Here is a 26,404-nt window from a genome sequence, read left to right as displayed (position 1 = left end):
AATTTACTTATAATACTTGTTCACACGATCAATTCCGGTTTCGTTGCTGAGTGATTGTATGCATGATGACGTAATCATACACTGGCTCGCTCCATGATTGCGATCACGGCGGCTGCCACATACGAGTGCAACTAGAAGAAACGCGCGCGGCATTCTCGCTTATTGTTCTTATGAGCAACGCCGTCCAACTTTCATTGATTGTTGCAGTATGTCAGCAAATTTCGTTCCGTTTCAGGGCTAAACAAGGTGAAGCTATTCTCAGGTCCGGAATTTAAACAGCAACTTTGGTATAAATTGAAAGTACCTCATAAGTGTTTCCCATCATTTATAACAGCTAAGTTTCACCCTTTAACGCGCGACAAGGACGGGTAGAGTTCCTACAACTTCGACAATATGTCTATGTCAGCACAACCTTAAGTAATGTATTTGGATGAGACACAGAAAGAAGGCGACAGACGCTAACTATATATTGGTGGGATCAAGGTACATATATGCCTCTGACTAACATGAGGCTCGCACTTGATTCAACTAACTTACCTGTACAGCAGCGAGATAACGGCATCTATTACATCAAGTCAGGCTTAGCATAAAGATGCCTTCGCATATTCCTCGACATTCTTGAGCCACACTTTGAGGAAACAAACGGCGACTAAGCAAGGAGTCTGCTATGATAATGCAGTGTCATAACAGCGTGCCAGCGGACGGAGGACTGACAGGAGCGACGAACACAAGGACAAGCCTGTCACACACAATACTTCAGCCTTCTGTCACTGGTGGTCTCTAACTACTCTTCTGGATCGTGATGATGTCGCAGGGGAACATTTATTCTCGTAGCCACAGACGGGCGTACAGTGTTGTTGTCTTGAAGAAGTGAATCAGCACTTTATTTACCTTTTGCATGCAAGAGTAATTCGGCCAGGGTTCCCAAGATCCGATGGTTCCAGGTGGCGGAGTTATTCTCCCATATACCCCCTCCTTCTTTCTTACATTTCTTTCTACTACCGCAAGTACAGCTGCACTCAACCAGGCGTGACGATGATTACAACCCTTGCTTCTCCTTGCACTTCTCCAACTCAATGTGCGCGTGTGAAACTTCACAACATACCACTCACGAGGTCCAGAATCGTTCGAGAAGGCTGCATTCATATATGACCTCAGTTCTTGTAGCAATATGATACTATAGATAGTCTTTATCAAAAGAATAACCAGAATAATCGCCAATGGTCGGGGCCCCTAGTCCAGAGCTCCGCTGGCTCTTGCCATCTCCTCAACCCTCTGGATGAGCTTGAGCTGGTGGTTGAGGGCTGAGCTGGACAGCAGTATTTCCCATAGTTCCCTCTTGGAGTTCGTGCCATAGTGTTCAATGTTGTGTAGCATGCACTTCCACCCAATGTGGTAGAAGCTTGCTGTGGCCCCGCACCACGGGCATTCGTCCCTGTAAGCAAAAACACATCAGCCACTTTTTCTTTCGTACATGAATCTTTATAAAAGGTGTTCCCGGTGATGGTGAATTTCATGAAATCCGTACGGTGGCTCTAATTAGACTGAAACAATTTTACTGCTTTCATTTATTTTACAAATTGTTTCGCAAACCATGCGAAGTGTTGTGCATTACAGACCGAACAACATAATGTAAAATAACGTGAGAGATGAAAGGATTTTTTAATTACAAGATTTCCACTTCGGAGCCTGATGTCGGTTTTTCTTTAGTAGCCTACACATTGGCCTCCGTGACAGCATATATTGCTACAATATGATGGTTCCCGCTACTGAAACACTATGTATAAAGTTTGGTGGACGTGACGTTCAATATGCAAAAGAGTCGTGCTTTTAAGGGGTAAAACGCAGAGAGAGAAAAACAAAAGAAAGGAGAAAGGCAAGGAGGCAGGGAGGCTAACCGGTACAAAAATCAGGTTAGCTACACTGCACCGGGCAACGGGGGCGGAAGATGCAGGAGTGGTAGCACAGACACACACTATCTGCATTTCACCACATGGAATAAACGTTAACACTAGTCAACGCTAAAGTCGAACATTTGTGCAGGCTTGTTGTACTCAAGAATCGTAACAATGTTTTCGTAGCCCTCTGGTGCGATAGCTTCTCGGCTCGGTATTCCGAAATGGCTTGTTCCGGCGATGGCATGTCGCCAATGCGACCTTGGGCAGTCCCGAGCCATCGTCTCTTTGTGGCTGTATCAAGAATAATCGCACAAAACATGTCCATAGATCTCCTCGATGTCTTTGTAATAATGTGGCCCTGGAGGTAGGCATAGATCTTGTTGTTTATAAATGAAATGGGAGAGATCACTGGTAAGTACAAAATGCAGGAACGCAGCCCTACCGCGATTGCCATTTGCACTTGCTTCCATGGCTATCTGGACGGAGATCGAAGGAAAGAACTTCGTGGTCAGTTTGCATATGACGAAAGGTTGATTGTAGGTTATCGTTGCATAATTTTCACAAGATCTTCATTTGAATTTGCTTGTCTCTTTCGATAGCGAAGACATTTAGGCTGCATGCGATCACGCATCGTGCAATCTTACTTTTATCGCAGTACTTCTCAAAGCCAGTCAATCCATACTTTCCGCAGTAAATGTTTTTACTATGGTCTGTGTTGTTCTCGCGGCCCTTCGAAAAGAGCAACATGCACAAATGCTTTCCTTTGGCAGCCAGCGCATGGTCTAATTTCTGGAATGCGCCCTCCGGACGATATCGTCGTCCTGTGCATATCGCTACCGGGTACGACACCTCCGTTAAAGCAGCGCTCGAAAAAATCATAATCACACTCCCGTCTGTGTCTAGAAGGCAATCGCGTTACATTTGTTAATGCTGTCTCCAATGTAGAATGGCCGTTCGCAATCTGGTACAATGTAATACAGACCTCTTAATACTTGCGCACTGTCGCCTGAAACGGTTTTGCGGGTCCAAGGAGCTGCAGGCTTTTTTTCCCGTTAAACTGGACAAAGCACACGTTTTCTTTCACAGTCGTTCAGCCAGCTACTAACTACACGTTACATTCTCTTGCAATGTACCTATGCCAGTTTCGTCTGATGTACTTATGCAGCCTATTTACTTGACAGTACGAATCGTGACTAGGTGACGGAATGAACATGCGCAGAGCTGGAAATGACAATTAGAGCCGGGTAGGGTTTGACTATGGATAACCGGTAGTCTCTTTGCTTTGCTCACCCGCTTTTTAAATTTTTTGATGGCTCAGATTGTGCTCAATATAACGTAGCGTTTCTCTTTTTTCTATTTTTGCATATCTGTGCCATCTTTAGCGAGTGCCAGAGGCTTCGTGCTAAACGTCAATCTGTTTTGGTGAAGTAGATTGAAAAGAAACAGCACAAGCAAGGATAAAAAAGATTAAAACAACAGAGCCAATATTGTTCTCAGCTAAGATTTATTAGGCAGCACAAGGGCCGTAGATACTAGCGCGGCAAATCATTTAAAAGAAAAACGGAGAAAACCGACAAGAGCACAGGATAAAGCACGACATGCATGTCATATCAGTCTACGCCACGAACGCTAAGCGAGATAAAGAAAGTAAAATGCTAAAGACATACCAAATAACAAGTGCAATACAGCGAACGTCTGCCGGCACGGCCGGTCTGTGCACAGTGTTCTTAAACTGCGGTGCCATTTAAGCAGAAACTGGAATATTGAGTTGCAGAGACAATGGAAAGGAGCATAATTATAGTTATCCCCTGAAGATGTCAGGGCCTGTATTCACTAAGAAGTTCTTACACTAGAACAGTTTTTTTTAACATATATGATGTTTAAGTGATGCTGGTGCCTTTAATTGGCGCCGAATACTCCTTTTAACACAGGAATACACATAATGATGGTAACAGATATAGCAAAACATTTAATAGAAACTCACCGAAGCCTTCTTCTGCAGTCAATTCATATAGATAGGCCAAACAAACTTAATCGTAAAGTCGGGCAACATAAAGGAGTTAAGTACACTAAGCCCTGAAGTCAAATCACGTAATTACACTTGAAACAGATCGCAAAAAGTGAGTCACAAGAACAAAGCGGTGAAGAGTTGACTGCTGGGCTAGTTGGTCGTCCATATTTGAAGTAGTAGCTTAGCGAAAATAAAACTACGGACACAAGGAAGCGCTTGTCCTTGTCTGTCTTCCTTGTGTCCGTAGTTTTATTTTCGCTAAGCTACTACTTCAAAAAAAGCGGTGAAACTACTAAAACGCAATGCCCAATCACACAAATGCCGAAGTCGGCGGACAGAAGAAAATACAAAATAAGTTCGCAGCAAGGCACATAAAGTCAGTCACAAAATGGAACAAATCAAGCCATATAATACGCGTAGGTCTACGTATGCTTGGAATATATTAAAAGAACTTCATTGAATATTTACCGATGACATCAATTGCTTCCAGAAATCTCCGGAGGACTATTAAAGGGAAGCTGAAACACTTTTCGAAAAAAATAAGTTCTCTGCGGCATTCTACAGTTTTGAGTCCCATGAACACGAATATCTCGTTCAAAAAGGGCGGAAACAAGCGCCAGCCGCTGTTTTTTCATGAAAACGCGCACCAGCGCCTCAGGGTATCGCGCGAACGCCGCTGTTGCCCGTGATTGGTCGGAGCCGCTGTGACGTCAATGGCGGCAGTCGCCGGTCGGCGCCGCCGTTCCAGAGCGTAGCACGCTGTTCTGTTCTGGCTTCATAGCTGAGTTGTAAGCATTATGGAACGTTCTGGCTGTCTCGGACAGCTTGTATTTTCGCCGCACATGTTTGAACCGACAGCCGATACGGAAAACGATGACGGCAACGACGATGTTGAGTGTGCCAAAAGCGAGAGCGATGTGTGCACCTTCTCGCGCGTTGGAAATGTTAGCTGTTACGTATGCTTTTTTTCATGTAGCTGCACGTTCCAATGAAGGGAGAAAAAATGCGCTAAAGTGTCACTGGAAACTTGCTGCAGGAAGAATGCCGAAGCACTAACTTCTCATTAGATTGTAAACATGGTTACAATTCCGCGATGTCAAGCACCTTGCCGCTGCTTGTCTAAAGTCCCGTGGTTTTCTGAGCGTTGATACACGATCGCGAACATAAGTGCCGCGTTTCAAAGCGCGCACATGCAGTGCTGCGAGGTACAGTCATGGAAGTTGCTTATCATACGCATCCAGATCGAGATGGTCAGGGGGATTATATGTGCAATATTCAGAATATGGTTCGACGACTTTGCGATTGTGGCTCGATCAAGAATCGGTATGCGCGCTCCATGCTAGTGTTGACATAAATATATTAGGCAGTTTTAGCACCGCCGTGTGGTAAACATGATAACTGCAACCGTACGTCGAATGTCACTAGGCAAGCCTATACTCCATTTCATACCTCAGGTGCAACGTTGTCGAAGCTACGCACGAAGTCCGGTTACCAAAATTTATTACTGCGCACGTTTCCGTCCATGGTTCGCAGCATGCCAGCGGCATTTGCTCGCGCGAGCATGCACGTGAAGCTGCCGCGACGGGCTGCAATTAAAGAATGCCGAAAAGAAAATTTATTTAAAAGAACGTGTTAGCAGCCGTATAAGTACACGGATTGTTTCTATGGGTAAATTATTTTTTTTTTCATTCAGAGCTGAGCTTATATATGAAAAGCTTTCTCAAAAATCGGGTCAAGAAACACCGAACTTTTTCTAAGTACGAACGCAGCCACTGCAAGAAGTATCTCAAGCCTCCACAGCGTTGCACCTGATGTATGAAATGGAGTATAGCAACGCTAGCAACAACGCGTTTCCGCATTTGTCGTAAGGCTATCCGGCTATCGCGGAAATGGTCCGAGCACAGCACAGTTGATTTCGTCGGCACGAACTTATCTCTCCTCACCGCACTGCGCTGCAAGCTTCTTGTCCTTCGGGAACCTGTGAAACACAACATCGTCTCGCCCGCGTGTGTTCGCGCAGCCGAATGCTGCACAGAACGAGGGCATGTTGGGCGCCCTTGGCGGTAGGCACTCACGCAGCACAGAAGGAAAGAACAGTTTATGAAAATCGCAAAACAAACGTGAGCGGCGGCGGCGGTGGCAAATCTCTCGTAGCGTCGTTCAGTAAAGCGCAGGACAGAAAGAGGCATGCCAGCGCATGCCAGCACGCCGGTCCGGCAGCTCGGTCCCCGCCAGTGACGTCACTCTCGCCGGTTCTCTCCTCTGGCAACCACCTCACCCAGCGCTTCGGGAAGCGATGGGGCCGTGTCCGCGGGGGTGATTTAGAAAGCGATTTCCGCCCCTTACATTAACAAAACGAAGAAAAAAATTTCGGAACCGTAAATTATTAGGTCTGTTCTTCCCAATCCCAGCAATTCATGGAAATTGAAAACCGTTTCAGCTTCCCTTTAACGATCGTGTGTGCAATGAATATGTTGGGCCTTGACCTAGGATCCTACTGAGGCTGAAAGGCTTTGGTACAGTGACAATAAATCATGTATTAGGCGTTCTTTTTCTGCCTTATGTAGCGAATATTCTAGTAGAAGATACTGAATGTAGTTATCGACGTGACAAGTGCATTGCGAGCTGTTAGTAGGAGAAGGTGCAAGGTTATTGTAATGTTGGACATGCTGTTAGCGCATGCAGCCTGCCAATGGCAAACGGCTCTTACAGGCGCTCATGAGGTCAATTAAGGTCATGTTAACGCATGGGTCAAGCGCACATCATCTCGTCAGCTTCAGTGATTTCTCACGTTGCTTTGCAATTGTTGCTGCTAATGATGGAACATTTCGCTTACATTCGCCTAAATCATCATCATCATCATCATCATCATCATCATCGTCGTCGTCGTCGTCGTTGTCGTCGTTTATTTTCCCTTAAGGACCCTTGTCGGGGTATTACGTTACATAAGGGGGGTGCAGAAGATAAGCATAGAAACAAAGATATGGTGGTACAATTTCCTAAAAAAACTCAGCCTGTGGATTCGTATGAGAACAGAAAAAAAATAAAAAAAGAAGAATGCCAAGAGGCACACTGAATGCAATGCAAAAGCAAATCAGCAGAGCAGTCACAATGTGAAACGGCAATCACGAAAGTACGAAGACACAGTGAAGTCATTATAAGGCTAGAGTTTGAGGTGATCTGTAAGGAGCTGTTTGAAGATATAAGGATTACGTTCATTGAGAACTCTATCTGGTAAATTGTTCATGTCTGCGATAGCGCTAGGCAAAAACGATATATTAAAGGAAAATGTTGAACAATGCAAGCGCTGGATGCTGCAAGAGTTAAAAAGGCGACGAGATGTACGGGTTGGTGGGATTAGAAGGTTTCCATGTAGTTCAGGGAAGTTATAATACAGTCTGTGTAAAAGGCACAGTTTTGCAATTTTCCGACGGAACACCAATAGTTCGAGTCCTAGGGATGATTTAATCACACTGACACTTTCTTCATGGCTGCACCTGGAAGTGATGAATCTAGCGGTATGATTTTGTATTGATTCTAATATAATAATTAAGTAAGCTTTGTGCGGGCTCCAAATGGCTGAGGCGTATTCAAGTTTATTTCGAATGAAAGTTTCATAAGCCAGTTTTCTTGTGGATGAGGGGCACGGCGCTAGGATACGTCTAACGTAACCAAGTGATTTATTGGTGTCGGCAGCCAATTTCGTTATATGTTCGGATCAGGTCAACTTGCTGTTAATAGTGATACCGAGATAACGATATGATTTAACGGTGGATAGGACCATAATCACGACAGTGAATATCCACATGTGTATTAACATCAGTACGACGTCAATGTCCTGGTATTATAACTTATAGTGTAAACTAAGTCGTGGTTGTCCTCCACATTTGCACCCCCATGAAAGTGGCAGTGAACACGGGACACCTTTGCACAAGGAGCAACAATTTTGCGATGATTATTGTCTCAACCTATAGTGATAAATCCGCAAAGAGTTTTTGTTTTGTTTTAAGAGCTGTTTGCTGTTGCCTATGCCTATTGCCTATGCTATTGCCTATTGCCTATTAGCCTATGCTAATAGTATGTCCAACATCACGGTTAATTGTAAAAAACCTGCCATTACGAAATTATTAGGGTTAACATTACCGTTTTATGAATATTGTCCCTGAATTCCTGCTCCGCCTTGATTTAAGTGCTTTCTGATGCAGGGAGACTCTTCCATTCCAGAAAAAGAAATGAACTTGTATATTTCAACGTTTTCTAGCATCTTTAAATCTGCTGCGTTCCATACATGCATGGCTCCATGGCGGCCTTGCTTTTCTTTTTTGGCTTTCAGGAGCCTCGCTGGTGGGTAAATAAGGAGCCCCATCGGCGGGTAATGCTTTACGTGCGAAGAGCAGAAGCTCTGCCGCTAATACCAGCACGTGTGTTTTAAACTCAAGTGCTCCTAAACAGTCACTTTGGTACTGAAAACTTGTAAGAATTGTGTGGCTGCAGGAATTTTCCCGTGCATTATTTCTTCACTGGACTTCACCCTCTTTCGTTTCACTACGTTAGAATGCTCAGATAAACGTATAGCGTCGTCTAATGTAAACGTCGTCATTTCATCTGCTTGCTCTCAGTTAGACTCCTCGCTCACTTCGTGGTAGTGTGATATTTAAGAACGCCCTATTTCCACAAGAGGAGTGGCCACAGGCCCCCGAAATTCGTGATCGTCGAAGAATCCGGAAACAAAACAGTATGCAGAACCGCGTGGCGGAAAACCACTAGCAGAATACCGGGATAGTGTGGGAGTATGTTGGAACAAACATGTAGCCAGAGCTTCGCGTTTCGTGATTTCAACCTCTTTAAGCGATGACAGCGCACCCCTGTCTGTGCTAGTAGCAACCAAAATTATGCTCGCCGAAATTATGCTACGGACTGAAAATTTTCAACCAAATGTATTTTAGGCCGTCGAAGCCCTTTCCTTCTTCAGCACTATTTCAGGAAGTGTACTCGATCGATCTCGAATTTTGTGTTACCTGTCCCGCGCGGATGAAGGCAAAGGAAGATGACGACTTAATATACAAACACCTTTTTTTTTAGGAAGAAAATGGGGACACTTCCGGCAGACGTGATCTTACGAAAGCTGCTGCTGCCTAAATCGCTGCTACTAAATAGCTGGTAGGTGTGTAGAGATACCTATGCAATGAGAACATAAATTTCGTGTGATTTGAATGTGTTTTGACGATAAAGGCATTAAAAGAATTCGCAACAATTTCAAACGCATTCAGGATGCTAATGCATAAGATGTACTCGTGGTAACATTTATAATGTCCACGGGGCTGAGTTCAATGTATCCTGAAATGTGGACGTGTCAATTAGGGCTTTTAAGTAACGGCGGATCGGTGTTCTCAGTGCTAACACTTCTTCAAGGATTTAACGATATTCTTTAATACTTCGTAATTTCCGCAGTATTTTTTCATGATTCAACTACTTGACAATGTGGTATCTCGGAACGGTGCGGCTGTGGATCCATTTCGTCACAGCAAAAAAGAAGGTTAGCAGAACTGCAGCCATTGCTCGTTACTTTTATTTACAATCAATAAATAAATACACGTCACTGAAATATCTATCCATGGTAACCATGTCCGTGTCCGTAGCTGATGACTTTGTATCCATGCCCGTAGCCTCCGTGACCGTATCCTCCATAGCCACCATAGCCTCCGTAGCCTCCATAACCGCCGTAGCCGCCGTATCCACCATAGCCACCGTGACCGTAGCCGCCGTATCCACCATAGCCACCGTGACCGTAGCCGCCGTATCCCCCATAGCCACCGTAGCCGCCATAGCCGCCATAGCCGCCGTATCCACCGTAGCCGCCGTAACCTCCATAGCCTCCATACCCACCATAGCCACCATAGCCATGCCCATAGCCGTAGCCAGCCGCTACAACAGCGATGGCGATGGATAGAATCAGCAGTGACAACTGAAAAAAAGGGGGTACTTTGTTAACATCCTGAACGTCGCAGTACGAATTTTTCAGATGTAACTCATTATTACAACTTACTCATATCATCGACGGACATATAATTACGCCTGTGTGGTATTCGTAAACAGAAGTACTGTTCTTGTCTGAACTATTGGAATATACGCACATATATAGCAGTATGAACTATAAATAACTAGATTCGAAGTGACAAAGCTGACAAAGAGTGACGCCAGTAGGACAGCAACGATTGTCTTCTCAAGTGAAATTATAGGTATTTGGTATTTGACGTGCAAATCAGACGAAGATTCACGGAAGTAGGAAAACTAGAAGTGATCAAAATTGGCAGAATGAGGAACGGCCAAGCTGGAACCAACATTCTGAGAAGGGACTTTGACTTCGTCAACCACTTGCTATGAGAAGTCCCTAGGATGAAACAATAGCTTAAGTCTTGGACATACAGTGTTAGACCGCTATAGATATTATATGGCGTGCGCGTCAAGTACAAATTGTAAGCATCGTTCTTACGACGGCCTTCATGTTTCCGTTGTAACTGTGGAGGTGCGGTGCGTGGTATCCGAGTACGGGGCTTGCAGAGCCGTCGACGTCGAGACGATATCCTGACACAAGAAGGCTGTAAAGCCCTTATATACACCAGCTTGTGGAGCCAGTGTCAAGTCTTGCCACGCCCGAGTAACCTCCCTCACACGGCAATCCGTAAAGCCAGCTCATAGAAGTTTCGCGGGAAAGGAGCACAATACGGAAGCATTTTGGCCCGAATACCTTGCCCTCTTTAATGTTATGTGCTGTTTTGTTCATCCCTCAGTTTGCAGAAACCCTGGGAAACGCCTTGTTGCAGCGTAAGAAAAAAGAAAAGTGGCGAAAGGACAGAAAAGAGCAAGGGCCGTTCGAATTTCCGCTGCCACGTTAACGTCGCCGCTCGAGTAACGAGTACCGCCCCTCACGACCACGGATCAAATATCCGGTAGCAAAGGGGCCAATGGCACAGCGATGGCCGATTTGAGAAATGGAACGCGCGCCTTTATATTTCTTTTCAAACAGTTGTCCCTGATAGGATTGTATGAAGCGACAAGCTTGAAAAACAATGCCTTTGTAAACCATCACAGATGTCCGGATGTATTTGTATGAGATAAGAATCGAAGCGACATTTTCGACTTTCAGTTCATTTCATTTATTTACTTGCAAGGCCAAACAGATTACACGAAGGCGTAGGTTTTAGCAAAATATTGCATAAGTAAACATGGTTACAAAATTAAACGACGCAACGCTTGTCGTTTTCTCTTTTTGCAGCGAAGCTGTTTATGGTTAGGAGCCGAAAAAAAAAAGAGTCTGACATGTTGACAAGAAGAAATCATGACATGGGCCGATCCTGGTGATAGAGCAGAAAGGGTCTAAGCTCAATGACGCATACACCTAGCGGGCTCGGAGACCTTTAACCCACCCTTGAGCTATGGTTTTCACACTAGGGCCCAAGAAGTCCCAGACAGAAGGGTAAAAACAGATGTCAAAAAAAATTGTGAAGATCCCACGCACTGTGGAAATCGATGTGAGCGAAGCTTTCTGTACTGTTTGCTTTGATTGACGATAATTAAAGGTGATGTTGACGGCGAATGTTTAATTTCTTCAACGTTTTGTCCTACACAGGACCGGTGAGTTAATGTGCACATTATCTTGCGTGCTCCACTGCTGTTTGCCTTCGTAGTACACAAAACACAAAGCGAAAGGTGTTTGCTTGAGGCGTTGTTGTGCACCATATTTCACAAGGTCTGAGAGGGTTAAGAATTGTCATTGCCCGACATGGCTCATTGCGTAGTGCCAGAAGCATTACACTTGAATTGGATTATGGGGCTGCACGTGCCAAACTAGAATCGGATTATGAGGCAGGCAGTAGGGGCGCACTCTGGATTAATTTAGGCACCGGGCTACTCTTAAACGGGTCCCTAAATCAAAGTGCGCGAGCGTTTTTTATTTCGCTCCCGTTGAAATGCGGCTGCCTCAGTCAAATACGCCACCTCGAGCAGTGCCATAGCCGCAAGGTTATCGCAGCGGGCACAGGTGTGTTGATTTGATGTGCAACCGCTTCCGTTGTGTCACCTAGACCCTGCGGTGCGCTTTATTTAATGCGGCTCTGCTTCTGCACGCCTTGACAAAGTTGTCCGATGGACATATTTGCATGGTTTTATTTTTTGGAAATAGTAGAAATGCACCGTACCGTACCTTGAGCTTAAGTTTACCCAACGTTTCCTTGCCTTCCCACGTCCCCTTTTCCCTATCCATCCCCACCCCACTCTTGTATTTGTATGGGAACTGCGAGAGAAGAGTTGCAGGGCTGTTATTCACTCGTTTCGCGGCTGTCGGTTCAACGCATTCTCTGCCTCCTCTCCCCCCTGCTCTCTTCCATTCTATCTAGCTTCCCTTTGGACTTGCACGTTGGTAGAAAGGTAAGCGCTTGCGTTGGGTCACGGATAATTACAGCTGTGAAGAGGCTAATATGGCGACGACCAGGAAGCTACAGAGGGCATTGTATACATTCGACGCGGTGCAATCCAAACGAGTTCTTCACGTCTATTTTCTTCTCTGCGACGCTCCTTCCTGTATATACACGCTCTGAACCACCCCGTGACGCGGTGTGCTGGACTGCAGCAGTCACAGCAGCAGTAGCAGCAGCAGCAGTGGGAAAGTCGAAGGAAAAGAGAAAAAAAATGGCTGTGGCTTAGCTAAGGTTAAGCCCAGGATGCGAGGCATACTAGCCTTTATTTTAACGCGACAGCGTTAAGGAGCTCGTGTCGCAGAAAAGCCGGTGTCGTTGGCGTCGGCTCAGGCGTGCGTCGCTTGCTCAGGCGCACATTTTCTTGTCGCGCCGACCGCTGCGTTGCTCGACGCTCACCGCGTCCGATGCGGGGCGCGTAGTCGCTGCGCTGTAGCCCATTGTCTTACACCTCTTGGCGGGTCGATGGGAACGCTGTCGCGTTCCACTCTTGAAGGCGAAGCTTAAGCGTCCGCTTTGCAGCTGTTATGACGTCATATGGTAGCTACGCGGCCACGCGCGGCGCAGGAAGGAAGAGCGTGGTTGTGCGGCTAGTATGCTTCGCATAAAAAAAGCTTCGCTTTAAAAATGTTTTGTACAACTTTTTCAAAAAGGAGTGTTCGAAAATTCTCGGCGCCACCAGTGCAAATGCGCTAGAGACACTGCTCGCGCATTCGTCATCGTCGTCTTCTGCACAGCTGGCTCCATTGTCGTTCGCCATTTCAGCGTACACCTAATTAGACACCCAATTAACCACCCGATTCATGGTCAATCCCCCACTGTGGGTATGTGCTACAGTCACTCAGGACAACAACAACAACATTTCAGCGTAGAATTTCACTTCTCTTCATCGTAATGAGGAGGCCGCCCTTACAGGGGTATTAGCCATTGCCTAAGGGGGTATGAGACATTCATTGTCTTACGTGACGGATACTTTCAATAACGCAGGTGTTACGCGAATTTGTGTGCGAACATATACCGCCAGGATGATCACAGATTAGGACAGCAAATATGTTCGTACCTTTGCTCAATATTCTGGGTCACCTCTGTGTCGTCTGCTAAACAGCTTCGCTGGTCGTCCACCCTAGCAAAGTGGAATGGCTCATGCATTTTTTTAATAAGTGAAGGTTCAAGCCCTTTGAACCCTTTAAAAACCCTCGCAAGTGTCAGAAGGCCCCCGAAAATTTGCCTATAGTACTTGTTCATGCTAACTATTTTCGGTTTCGTTGCCGAGAAGCTGGACCCGTGATGGCGTAATCATACACGGGCTCGCTCCATGACTGCGATCACGGCAGCTACCACATGCGAGTGCACTTAAAACAAACGCGCGCAGCATTATCGCTTATTGTTCTTGTCAGCAATGTCGCCATAGTTTGCTTTATTGTTACACGACGTCAACAAATTTTTCTCCGTGTCAGGACACAAGAAAAAAGTCGCTGTTCATAGACCCGGAACTTCAAGGCCAGTTTTGGTATTTCATAATACCGAATGAGTGTTTGCTAGGCTTTGTAATGGCTATGTATCCTCCATTTATATGTGTACGTCGGCACTCCTTTAAGTAATATCTTTGGAAGAGACGGAAAACAAAGGCGACGGGCGCTCACTGTGTATGGGCGGGATCAAGTTACGTGTACGCAGCTGATTAACATGACGCTCGCATTTCATTTCGCTAACTTGCGTGTAGAGTAGCGAGAGAGCATAATTTATTACATCAAATGATGCTTAGCATTAAGTTAGGTTGCCCTTCCAAATATTCCTGACATTTTTTAGCAGCACTTGGAATTAAACAAATGGTAACTAAACAATGTGTCTTCTACGGCAATGCAATATAATAACGGCGTAACAGCGGACAGATGACTGACGTGAGAGATGAACGCGAACGAAGCCTGTAACACACATTGCGCTTCAGCCTTCTGTCGCTGGCGGTCTCTCACCTGTTCGGGCTTGTTCTTATTTCGCCGAAGAACATTCAGTCACACAGTCAAGAGTGGTCTACGGTCTATTTGTCTTGAACAAGTGCATCAGCATTTTATTGGCCTTTTGCATACAAGATTACTTCAGCTACGTTTCCCAAGATCCAACGGTTCCAGAGAGAGATAAAAATTTATTGTATCCTTTATGGGCTCCAAGGGTGGCCGGAATTCGGAGACAAACCTCTAGACTAATCTACTAACCGCTAGACTAACCGACTAGCATCTTGGACGACTTCGTTTCCAGCCAGACCCTAGTGACCAAAGGCGTAGATGAAGTGGACGCGGCGTCGCCTTAAGGGGGAATGCCGGAGAATATCTTCTGAGCTTGGGGTGCTATCAGTCCTCTTACATAGTTGCAAATCACCGTTTTGGAATCGCTGATGACGCAGTGCTGAAACGTTCTTCTTCCAGCTACATAGTGGCACACTCCCTACAAAACCTTGGCTGCGAGAAAAGGGCATTTTTGTTGCTTGGTCTGTGGACTGCATCATCTGCAAAAAGCCGGAGACAGTTGAACACATATTTCTGGATTGCTGTGATGCAGTCTTTCTCTGGGACATCCTCCAGAGGACCTTGAAGAAAGACTTGCCCATTACCCCGTACGGCATCCGTTTTCTGCCTGTCAAGAACGTAGGGGGTGCGCCCTACGACATGTTCATGGCACTAGTACTCCACAGCGTGTGGAGGACGCGGATGGCCGTGCGCAACGAGGACTTGAATTCGCGACCGGCACGAGAGTATTTCATTGAGAGTGTAGAATACTTGAGAGAAGTGTACACAGTTCAAACTGAAAAGCCTGAGTGGTACCCCCTTTTAGGGGAACTCTCTATGATGAAACAACTGCGTTTTTAACCCCTTACGTGCTGAAAGTGATGTGACAGCACTTTTAAAAGTGACAATGCACTGTATCTGCTTTTCGTGTATGCCTAACAGGCAATGAAGAAAAAAAAAGTGCAGCGGTGGCGTAGAGGTAGAACACCCGCCTTGCGTGCAAGAGGTCCGTGGTTCGAATCCTGGTGCCGTGCAATTTTCCGCCGGATTTTTTTTTTTAAATCCGCATGTTGATAAAATTGCATAAAACAGGGATGGAGTGTGGCCTGATCCCGGTGACCAGAACCGGTAATGCACTCCCTCACCAGAGCAGGATTGGCCACCCTGGTGCAGTACTTCGCCACAACGTCCTATGTGAACACAACAATCAAACCCCGGCCCTCAGTCCCCAGGAGCTGTGAAGCAACTGACCACGGCGGCGGTCAGACCTGCGACGCAGCAGAGCGCGCTAAGAATCACGGGCTCTGGACAGGCCACCATTGGAATATGAACCTGGCAACGTTTAACGCTAGAACGTTATCTAGTGAGGCGAGTCTAGCAGTGCTATTGGAGGAATTAGAGGGCAGTAAATGCGATATAATAGGGCTCAGTGAAGTTAGGAGGCCAAAAGAAGTATATACAGTGGTAAAAAGCGGGCACGTCCAGTGCTACCTGGGCTTAGGGGAGAGACGAGAACTAGGAGTCGGATTCCTGATTAATAAGAATATAGCTGGTAACATACGGGAATTCAATAGCATTAACGAGAGGGTGGCAGGCCTTGTTGTGAAACTCAATAAGAGGTACAAGATGAAGGTTGTACAGGTCTACGCCCCTACATCCAGTCATGATGACCAGGAAGTCGAAAGCTTCTATGAGGACGTGGAATCGGCGATGGGTAAAGTCAAAACAAAATACACTATACTGATGGACGACCTCAATGTCAGGGTACGCAAGAAGCGAGCTGGAGAGAAGTCAGTGGGGGAATGTTGCATAGGTTCTAGGACTATCAGGGGAGTGTTATTTGTAGAGTTTGCAGAACGGAATAATATGCGGATAACGGATACCTTCTTCCGCAAGCGGGATAGCCGAAAGTGGACGTGGAGGAGCCCGAATGGCGAGACTAGAAATGAAATAGACTTTATACTCTGCGCTAAACCTGGCATCATACAATATGTGGACGTGCTCGGCAAGGTGCGCTGCAGGGACCATAGGATGGTAAGAACTCGAATTACCCTAGACATGAGGAGGGAACGGAAGAAACTGGTACATAAGAAGTATATCAATGAGTTACCGGTAAGAGGGAAAATAGAGTAATTCCAAATCAAGCTAGAGAACAGGTATTCGGCTTTCCCTCAGGAAGAGGACCTTAGTGTTGAAGTAATGAACGACAGTCTTATGGGCATCATTAAGGAGTGTGCAATAGCAGTCGGTGGTAACTCCGTTGGACAGGATACCAGTAAGCTATCGCAGGAGACGAAAGTACTGATCAAGAAACGCCAATGTATGAAAGCCTCTAACCCTACAGCTAGAATAGAACTGGCAGAACTTTCCAAGTTAATCAACAAGCGTAAGGCTGCTGACATAAGGAAGTATAACGTGAATAGAATTGAGCATGCTCTCAGGAACGGAGGAAGCCTGAAAGCAGTGAAGAAGAAACTAGGAATAGGCAAGAATCAGATGTATTCGTTAAGAGACAAAGCCGACAATATTTTGAATATTGCGGAATTTGAAATCCCACAAGTATCGCCGGAAGAAGTAAAGAAAGTCTTGGGAGCTATGCAAAGGGAGAAGGCAGCTGGGGAGGATCAGGTAACAGCAGATTTGTTGAAGGATGGTGAGTAGATTGTTCTAGAAAAACTGGCCACCCTGTATACGCAATGCCTCATGATCTCGAGCATACCGGAATCTTGGAAGAACGCTAACATAATCCTAATCCATGAGAAATGGGATTTGGAAGACTTGAAAAGTTATAGACTGATCAGCTTACTGTCCGTTGCCTACAAAGAATTTACTACGGTAATTGCAAATAGAATCAGCAACACCTTAGACTTCCGTCAACCAAAGGACCAGGCAGGATTCTGTAAAGGCTACTCAACAATTGACCATATTCACACTATCAATCAGGTGATAGAAAAATGTGCGGAATATAACCAACCTTTACATATAGCTTTCATTGATTACGAGAAAGCGTTTGATTCAGTCGAAACCTCAGCAGTCATGGAGGCATTGGGGCATCAGGGTGTAGACGAGCCGTATGTAAAGATACTGAAAATATCTATAGCGGCTCCACAGCCACCGTAGTCCTCCATAAAGAAAGCAACAGAATCCCAATAAAGAAAGGCGTCAGGCAGGGAGATACAATCTCTCCAATGCTATTCACAGCGTGTTTACAGGAGGTATTCAGAGACCTGGATTGGGAAGAATTGGTGATAAGAGTTAATGGAGAATACCTTAGTAACTTGCTATTCACTGATGACATTGCCTTGCTTAGTAACTCAGGGGATCAACTGCAATGCATGCTCACTGACCTGGAGAGGCAAAGCCGAAGGGTGGGTCTGAAAATTAATCTGCAGAAAACTGAGGTAATGTTTAACAGTCTCGGAAGAGAACAGCAGTTTACGATAGGTAGTGAGGCACTGGGAGTAGTAAGGGAATACATCTACTTAGGACAGGTAGTGACTACTGATCCGGATCATGAGACAGAAATAATCAGAAGAATAAGAATGGGCTGGGGTGCGTTTGGCAGGCATTCTGAGATCATGAACAGCAGATTGCCATTATCGCTCGAGAGAAAAATTTATAACAGCTGTGTCTTACCAGTACTCACGTACGGGGCAGAAACCTGGAGGCTTACGAAAAGGGTTCTGCTTAAATTGATGACGACGCAACGAGCTACGGAAAAAAGAATGATAGGTGTAACGTTAAGGGATAAGAAAAGGGCAGATTGGGTGAGGAAACAAACGCGAGTTAATGATATCTTAGTTGAAATCAAGAAAAAGAAATGGGCATTGGCAGGACACGTAATGACGAGGGAAGATAACCGATGGTCATTAAGAGTTACGGAATGGATTCCAAGGGAAGGGAAGTGTAGTAGAGGGCGGCAGAAAGTTAGGTGGGCGGATGAGATTAAGAAGTTTGCAGGGACAACATGGCCACAATTAGTACATGACCGAGGTAGTTGGAGAAGTATGGGAGAGGCCTTTGCCCTCCAGTGGGCGTAACCAGGCTGATGATGATGATGATGCAGTGTGCATTGCTGGAGTCGTTGGCCAAATCGATGGCCGTTTCTTCTCTTCTCCTTCTTCGGGTTTGAGTGGTTAGTATTGATGCTGTAGCGGCGAAGTAGTACTGCGAGCCAGCGCCGCCGCGGCCGCCATGGCATTTGGTGGGGGTATTCCGCTGTTTCCATATATATGCTGCGTCTACGGCTTGGTCGCGGTGCTTTTGTAGTTGTTTAGCTCTGTCTGCGCGTCGGCTCCTGATTGTGTTCAAGTTGCATATTGCGAGGTATGGGCGCGATAACCAGATAAGCGCGAATGTTCGAAGGAGCGGGTACTTTTGGTCCTACGTGAGTGATGTATAGGTTATGCCTAGGGTGCGTGAAAAGTACCTGCCCGTGGCGCAATTGGAGAGTCGTTCGTATTGGGTAACACGCTGAGCTTCAATAAGCTCGTCTATGGTGTTGTGAATGCCGAGGGCGTTCAGTTTCTCGTTAGAGGTGGAAATGGGAAGATGGAGGGCCTGTTCATATGCCCTCTTGATCATGATATTCAGTTTGAGCTTGTAAGTCGCACTGATGCGAAGGTACGGGGCGACATATGTGATCTTGCTCAGAGCGAAGGTGGTTGCCATGTATATCAGGCTGTTTTCTTTCATGCCACGGTGTCCATTTGCGATGTGTGCATGAGGCGACTGGTTTGGCGTTCATGATTATTTAATTGCTTGAGTAACTCCGTGTTTCTGCCGTTTTGTTGTATGCGTAAGCCAAAGATACGGATGCTAGGCACTGTATATATCCGTTACTGATGCACATGGAGTTTAAAAGCACTTCTTGTTGGGCTAGTTGGTAGCTGTTCATTATAAAATAAAAAGACGCCAAATAAACGGACACACACAAGAGAAAAGAATGGGATAGGTCGCCCTGTCCAGTTATCGTGTTGTTTTTGTCCGTTTATTTAGCTCATTTATATTTTCTAATGAAGAAGGAGATGCATTTCATATGGGGGGGCGGGGAGGGGGGTCTGGGTGTCGACCGCCCAACGAAGGCTTGTATAGAAGGAGCTCCAATTTCTATGAGGAGCACTCCAGGACGCGCGGTTCTACGTATGCAATAACCTCGTTGATGGCATGCTGCAGCGTGTCTTGGATGTACCCGTCGTAGCCTCCGGTGACCCACAGGGTAATGTCGTCTGTGTAGAGGCTATGCTTCCTATGGTTCCTGGAGCAAGGGTCAGTGTCTCAGGTAGCCACACTTGCTTCCTTACCTTCATTTATCCTTCTACAAGCATAGCTGCAGCCAATCGGACGTGACTATGATTACGGACCCCGCCTTTCCTTACCCTCTTCCATCCCAGTTTGAGCGTCCGAAAGTTAAAAACGTACAGATCACGAGGTCCAGAATCGTTCGAGAAGGCTGCATTCATATATAACCTCTGTTCTCGTAGCAAAAACACATCAGCCAGCTTTTCGTTCGCATATTAATCTTTGCAAAGAGAGTTTCCCATGATCGTGTATTCTATGAAATCCGTACGACGGCTTTGATTGGACTGAACAAAATTTACTGTTCCCATTTATTCAACAAATTGTTTTCGAAAATGATGTGAGACGTTGTGCATTGCGGGCCGAACAACATAATTGGAGATAACGGCAGAGATGAAATAATTTATTTATTGTAGTGATGGCAACTATACGGACACTCCAGGCATATTTCTGCCCTTCGCGTCGTCGTCGGCGGTAGGTTCCGTATAAAGTCCAAGGACGATGAAACCACCGCCGCGCGCGGTATGTTGTATGCGCGAGTGAAAGGGTGCAATGGTTAGCCGGCAAACGCGGTTCAATCGCGTGCGCGAGCGAGGAACGCGGGCCAGAAATGCGCCCTCTCCTGTCACGCGCAAGGCAGAGGATCAAACGAGAGAGGAGGGGCGTTCTTCACCGGCGACTGCTAGGATGCATCGATGGCCTCCTCGCCCGCTGTTCCGTATAGAGTGGAGACAACCGCGGCCTTTACCACGGCGTTTGGTACGTTGGACACGCGAATGGCGACGCCGTAGGGACGCGTTGCCGGCGCTCGTGTTTCTGGAAAGCGATTTTCGATGTCGCCAGAGTGCGCGCCCGCGCAGGCCTCGTCTTCAAAGCGATCTGCGATGTTTGCCGAGTGCGCATAGTGCGAGTAACTTCGGAGGCGCTGTGCTTTCGACGTTTTGTTCGCGGTAAAGCGAGAGATGCACAAAGGTGAATTCACTTGCTGCTGCCGCGATTCCTCACTCCAGCATTTTGACAGCGAGTTTCCACGCTCATCAAGCGAGATGTGTTCATGTTTACCTGTGCACGTGTAACAACGTGCTTGTTTTTTTTATACGTCTTTATTGCTGCGTTTAATAGGCGAAGCCTTGTGGCAGAAAGGGGAGTGCTTTATGGGGGAGGGAGAGGGGGACCGGTGCTCTTAATTGTGCTTGTTAATTCAGTAAAACACGTTGGCGGGCTAGTTGTTTGGAATCCACGATAGAATGTGTAAGCCCGACTGAACAAGGACATAGAAAGAAGCTGGTACACAAAGACAGCGCTGTCTTTGTGTGTATGTTTTTTCCTACGTCCTCGTTAGTCAGGCTTGCATATTCTATCACTGTTAATTTAGTTAGTAAGCGAATGTTCACAACTCTATACGACCGCAAGAATACTATCCTTACTTCGTACAGCTATCCACTAATTTGCTTTTTCAATCGGTGCTTCGCCTTTCTAGAAAACTGGGGCATATTTTTAACATAATTTATTTCGAGCGATCGTCTCTGTTTGGCTGTATCAACGACCGTCACACAATATGTGTCCATCAATCTCCCTGGAGATATGAATAAATATTGATGTTTGTAAATGAAGCGGTGGACACGAGTGGTAAGCACAAAGCGAAAGAAAGCAGTACTACCGTAACTGCCATTTACGCTTACTTCCATGGCTAACGGGACGGTGCCTCTTACCATAGGACAAAGGGTTGCTTGTAAGTTACCGTTACATAACTTTCACGACATTTTCGTTTGAATTTGATGGTTTCTTTCGATAAAGAAAGCATTTTGGCTGCAAGCGATCACGCGTTGAGCATTCTTACTTGCACAGCACTACTTCTCAAAGTCAGTCAATCCATACTTCTCGCAGTAATTTTTTCCCTCTATGCTCTGTGTTGTTGGTGTGGCCTTTCGAAGGGAGCAACACGACTCAAATTATTTCCTTTGACAGCCTGCCCGTGACCTTATTTCTGCAATACGCCCTGTAGCAGAAGTGTCGTCCTGTGCATATCACTAACCGGCTAAACAACTCCATTATAGCTGCGCTCTGCACCTCTGAGTTACTTTTGTAAGCGTTCACAAACGTACCAGTTGGGACGAATATCTTTTTTTTTTTGGTACGTGTGCGTTTAAAAAGTTTTTCGAAATCTTCAAAGGGTGAATTGAAAATGGTTTTCATTCAGAAGTGCTATTCGTCATTGCCTGGCAGCCGTTGGTTTTATACCATATGAATAGCAGCGGGATTGGCTGGAATTTACCTTTACAAACAGTTTTACGTAAGAACCTTTGCCCTTACTTAGAAAAAAATAGTTATGAAAAAGCATTTCGTATGACCTGGCGGCACTCAGTCGTGATGTCAAGCATAATATTACCCAGAACAGCCAGCCCATGGCGACCACCACTGACGAGTGGAAAGCCTTGCGAATTTTGGCCCACGGGCTAATATAAATGTTCGTAAAAGCGGGTCCAAGCTATCGTGATGTCAGGCCTATTAGAGAAGGCACCCGGCCACTGACAGCGAAAACCCAAAAGGCTTGTTCCTCTTCGTTATATTGCGACCGAAAAGCTTTAATTATTCGGCCCCTTATGTTTATGTCTCAAGCGAGGTGTCATGTTTGTCATCTCCTGAACAGAATGATGAGTTTCATTGCGCGAAGCGCATATTGAGTCAAATATAGCCTCGATATTCCAATGATAGAACACGTGCTTGAGCTCGTACGCAACCTACTGCGGCCCAAAATACGAAGTCGATCAAACGCAGAGACTGTTAGCAGGAAATACCTTAGAGACAAACAAGGAGGGCTGTTCTTGGCGGTAACAGAGCGCCGCATTGGGAGTAACATGGCTTCCTCGATAAACAAACGCTGTTGATTATTTAACCCGTGCATGAAAATAGAAACCAGGACCCCTACTTCGCAAGTCCAAGTGCTCTACTAAGTGAGGTGTCTAAGTGGCTAGCAGATGAAAGTGTGTGGTGAAAGAAATCAAAAACTCGATTACATTTATGAATTCATCGCGGATTTCTAGTTATGCGAATTCTCACATAAAAGAACTGGTTAATTAATTAAGCTTAATCCGTTGTCGCTTGAACACGTCAATTATTTCTTTATCACACTGTCGTCTACTCCGCTCCTAGTACACTTACTACAGAATGACCACGCCTGTAAATTCTTAGTTTCGGATTCAGTTTCCCGAACAGAACGAATTTTTGAGCAACTGGGCTCTGGTCGCGTAGTGGATTTGCTGTTGCGCTGCTGAACCCGAAATTGCGGGATTGAATCCCGTCGGCGCCGGCCGTATTTCGATGGGGGCGAAATGCAAGAACACCCGTGTACTGGCCATTGGGTGAAGGTTAAAGAACCCCAGGTAGTCAAAATTAAGCCAGAGTACCTCCACTACGGCGCGCCTCATAATCATATCGTGGTTACCGCACGTAAAACACCTGAGTTTTTAATTTTTTATCAGTTGCAGTGATAGCTTTTTCTTTATTTTCAGGAGAAGAGCTGGCTTTATTTTGAACACTTCTCTACAGTCACGCAAAAACCTATTATAAACTGACATAAATCAGGCATTTTAGCAATCGTGCCTCATGAATTCGGCTGCGACATCTGAGAGCTGAACGCGCAACTTGGTAATCTGCACCAGAAAGCCATAGCCAATGAACCACAACGGTGGGAAACGAGCAGAACTGAAGAGCGGGTTCGCCAAGCGGGAATACTTGTCGATGAGATCAACAGCTCGAGATTTTGTCGCACAGTTGGCAAAATTGCCTCATCTGATGCATTTGTTTTTCATTTGGGGATTTTAAATTAACGTTAGAACAATAACGCAACCTGTAATTCGGCAGCATTATCTAGGCATGGCGTTGTTTGTGGCCACAATAGAGAGCAAGAAAGGTGCGTTCCCTTGCTCCCCCAACGGTGCTGCTCGTGATGGCCGGTACGGAAACGCCGCTGTTTTCGGTTTGTCTTGTTTTCTTTTTGTTCTTATGTCAGATTATTCGTTTGTTTATTGTTCGTCTGCTTCACTAGATGTTCTGGCGATTCATGCAGTTTCCGCAAGCATGTGCTTATGGGCGCTTATGGCGAACCAGAATTCGACGGCGCCTTGCGGCTGGGCCCGCGAGCTGCTCGCCGATGATGACGCGGGTGATCTTGGCCTGCGACACGATGTCCACCAGCTCCTGCCGCCTGACGGGAATGACTCGCTCCTCGCGTTCGATTTCACCCGCTGCCTCGTCTTCCCCAGTTTCTGCTCCTTCGACGCCGCTGCCTGTTGTGGTGGGCTCGTCCTCCGGCTGCGTTGTGTCTTCGACGTCAGCTGTTGCAAGAATACATCACACAAAGATTCGTGCTGATTTGTTGCCCTTCTCCGCGCCTCCTAGAACGCCAGCAACGCACGCAAACTGCGAGTTGGGCAGCGTTCGCACTCTGTGAAACACTGAGTCGTTTGTGATCTCGCTGCGGCGCGGGGAAAAACACTATTCACGGGGAATCGTCGAAGTCCTGAACGCCAAGACCATGCCCCAATCACCGTTTTAGCTCAAAAGTGCACGTGTTGTTTAACACGTCCAGCTCTTTTGTCAAATTTCGCAAATATGGGGTAATTAAAACAAGTAATTTCTCTCATGCTGCGGATTTGAATATTTCACTTTACTTATCCACAATTAGGACTCAACTACCCGCTGTCGCAAACAATATTGTAGAGCTTGAACTTTATGAACTTAAGTGAATTAAATGCTGCCGTGGATCTCTTCATTTCGCGGACTGGCGTCCAGCTAGTCATAGCTGATACGTGGCATAGACAATGGCACAACGAGCTATCTGCTATACTTAATAAAAAATCCTAAAGCCGTTCAACGACCCGCCGCGGTAGCTCGATGTATGCTGTGGTCTTGTGCTGCTACGGTCGTGGCCGTGGCTGCGATTTCGTTCGCGGCGGCCGCATTTCGATTCGAGGTGTGTGTGTGTGGGGGGGGGGGGGGGGGGGGAGGGTGCAAACAGATTTAGGTGCATGATTCAGAACCACAAGTGGTGAAAATTTCACAGGAGTCTCCGCCTAAAGCGTGTCTCATTCTGATTTCGTCGTTTTGGCACCTAAAGCCCCAGAAATGATTTTGCGTAAGAACAGTTGAATGCAGGTTACATCGAACAGTCATCATTCTCAGCAGAAGCACACTCTACAAAATTGAAACAAGGCAATGGAGTAGCAAGAAAATGGGGGCTTCGATCTATCCCCCGTCTTCAAATAAGTGATGTATCGATACGAAGCGGACCTTTTGACCCCACGAAAGTACTTTGTCAGAAAGTTCGGTCTGGGCGAAGCCTTCCTTTATTCAGACACTGTTCGTGTTACCTACTGAACCTCTAATTCAGAATTAACTCAGAAGCTAGTGCATAGGAATCGCGGTCTCTTTCTAATTTGATATCAGTATATCTCGTCCACTTTAGCGAATAATACAACCATACAAGTTCGTGCGATTGGCAACAACTGCTGATTTTGAGAAAAGTCATACACAGCTTAAATTTTGAACCTTTCGACATAGCATGCATACACGTGTTCCCCCTCCCCCCCTCCTTATTTATTTAGGTAAACCATGTTATGATGAGGTGTATTGAAAGTTGAAATTAATTGCATTTGCTAAACCAGTTCAAGTGCACCTAGTTGGCGACCTTTAAGCCAGGTGTTTCTTTTCAGTGTAACACATTATTTTAGAAGAAACTGGCATATCTGTGCACCTGCTGCTCTTGCACACAAGCTACTTGAATTGGCGCACATTAGCAGGAAGAGAAATTTTGACGACGATTTCGTTAATGACCAACAGTGTGCTAAGTAATTTTAAAAATTACTTTAGGGCGCATGTTCCAATTGCAAAACTGAAGCCGAGCAGTAGTGAAGTCCCGTCTTCTTAGCAGAAATCCTAAGGCTAGCACCACTGTCCAGGTATGCGACCCTTAAGATGTGCTATGGAATACATTGGAGTTCAACTAAACAGTTTCCCCAAAACATTACCAGTTTGGTCAGGATCTTCACTAGAACGCCGAGGCATTTTTTTAGCAGATTTCGCGGACGGATATGTCAGAAGTGGTAGTCCTGGGATTTCTTCTAAGCTGGCATGACATCTCTACTCCTCGGCTTTAATTTCACAGTTACGACACGTGCCCGAAACTGAGTAATTAAGAAAGCTAACGCGCATGTTTTAAATAATTTGCTAAATCATTGCCCTAACGTTTTTTTGCTGCTAACATCGGTCTATCCACGTAACTTATGTGCAAAGACAGCAGCGGCAATAGATATGACAGTTCCCTTTAAAATAAAGTGTGCCGCATAAATAGAAATACCTGATATACCCATAGCGCACATAAGTGGTATAAACGCCTTCTGTGCTATGGCCTGTGCCTGGAAACATGCAGTAAGCGAGTCAGTGCACTGATTAGTGAAAACATGCAGAGTAAGACGGTGCGGCCTTGGATTTTCTTCATAAATAAAAGTGGGTCCCCGTCGTGGCAGCGTTGAGCGGCTCACTGTTGTCGAGCTGCCAGTACTAAACGGTTCGGAGACAAGCCTACAATTTGTGATTTAGCGTAGAGTTGTGCTATGAGCGCCAAAGAGAGAAAGGAAAAACAATGGGGTGGGGGAGGTAGACAGAAACACAAAGAAGCAGTCACTTCCAGTGCGTGATTATTACCTGCGGTTTTAGATT

General features: G+C 45.9%; 2 protein-coding genes across 5 annotated transcripts in view; both read right to left on the bottom strand.

Moving 5' to 3' along the window:
- Positions 1 to 9,456: 9,456 nt before the first annotated feature.
- On the bottom strand, positions 9,457 to 10,490 carry LOC135915364 (neuropeptide-like protein 33). Its single transcript, XM_065448394.1, has 2 exons — positions 10,403 to 10,490; positions 9,457 to 9,874 (listed from the first exon to the last, which is right to left on the bottom strand). The coding sequence occupies exons 1-2, from the start codon at positions 10,412 to 10,414 to the stop codon at positions 9,518 to 9,520; spliced, it is 369 nt and encodes a 122-aa protein (XP_065304466.1). The 5' UTR covers positions 10,415 to 10,490; the 3' UTR covers positions 9,457 to 9,517.
- Positions 10,491 to 23,657: 13,167 nt separating this feature from the next.
- The window catches only part of LOC135915365 (uncharacterized), a 34,849-nt gene continuing 32,102 nt past the window's right edge, over positions 23,658 to 26,404 (bottom strand). For all 4 annotated transcript variants that reach the window (XM_065448395.1, XM_065448397.1, XM_065448396.2 and 1 more), the window contains one exon: positions 23,658 to 24,021. In XM_065448395.1, coding sequence (XP_065304467.1) covers positions 23,771 to 24,021 — 251 coding nt within the window. In that variant the 3' untranslated portion in view covers positions 23,658 to 23,770. The remainder of the gene's footprint in view (positions 24,022 to 26,404) is intronic.

Source organism: Dermacentor albipictus, chromosome 1 (genome assembly GCF_038994185.2).
Source record: "Dermacentor albipictus isolate Rhodes 1998 colony chromosome 1, USDA_Dalb.pri_finalv2, whole genome shotgun sequence".
Lineage (NCBI taxonomy): Eukaryota > Metazoa > Arthropoda > Arachnida > Ixodida > Ixodidae > Dermacentor > Dermacentor albipictus.
The sequence above is the reverse complement of the archived record's forward strand: the minus strand, read 5'-3'. Positions and strand labels throughout refer to the sequence as shown.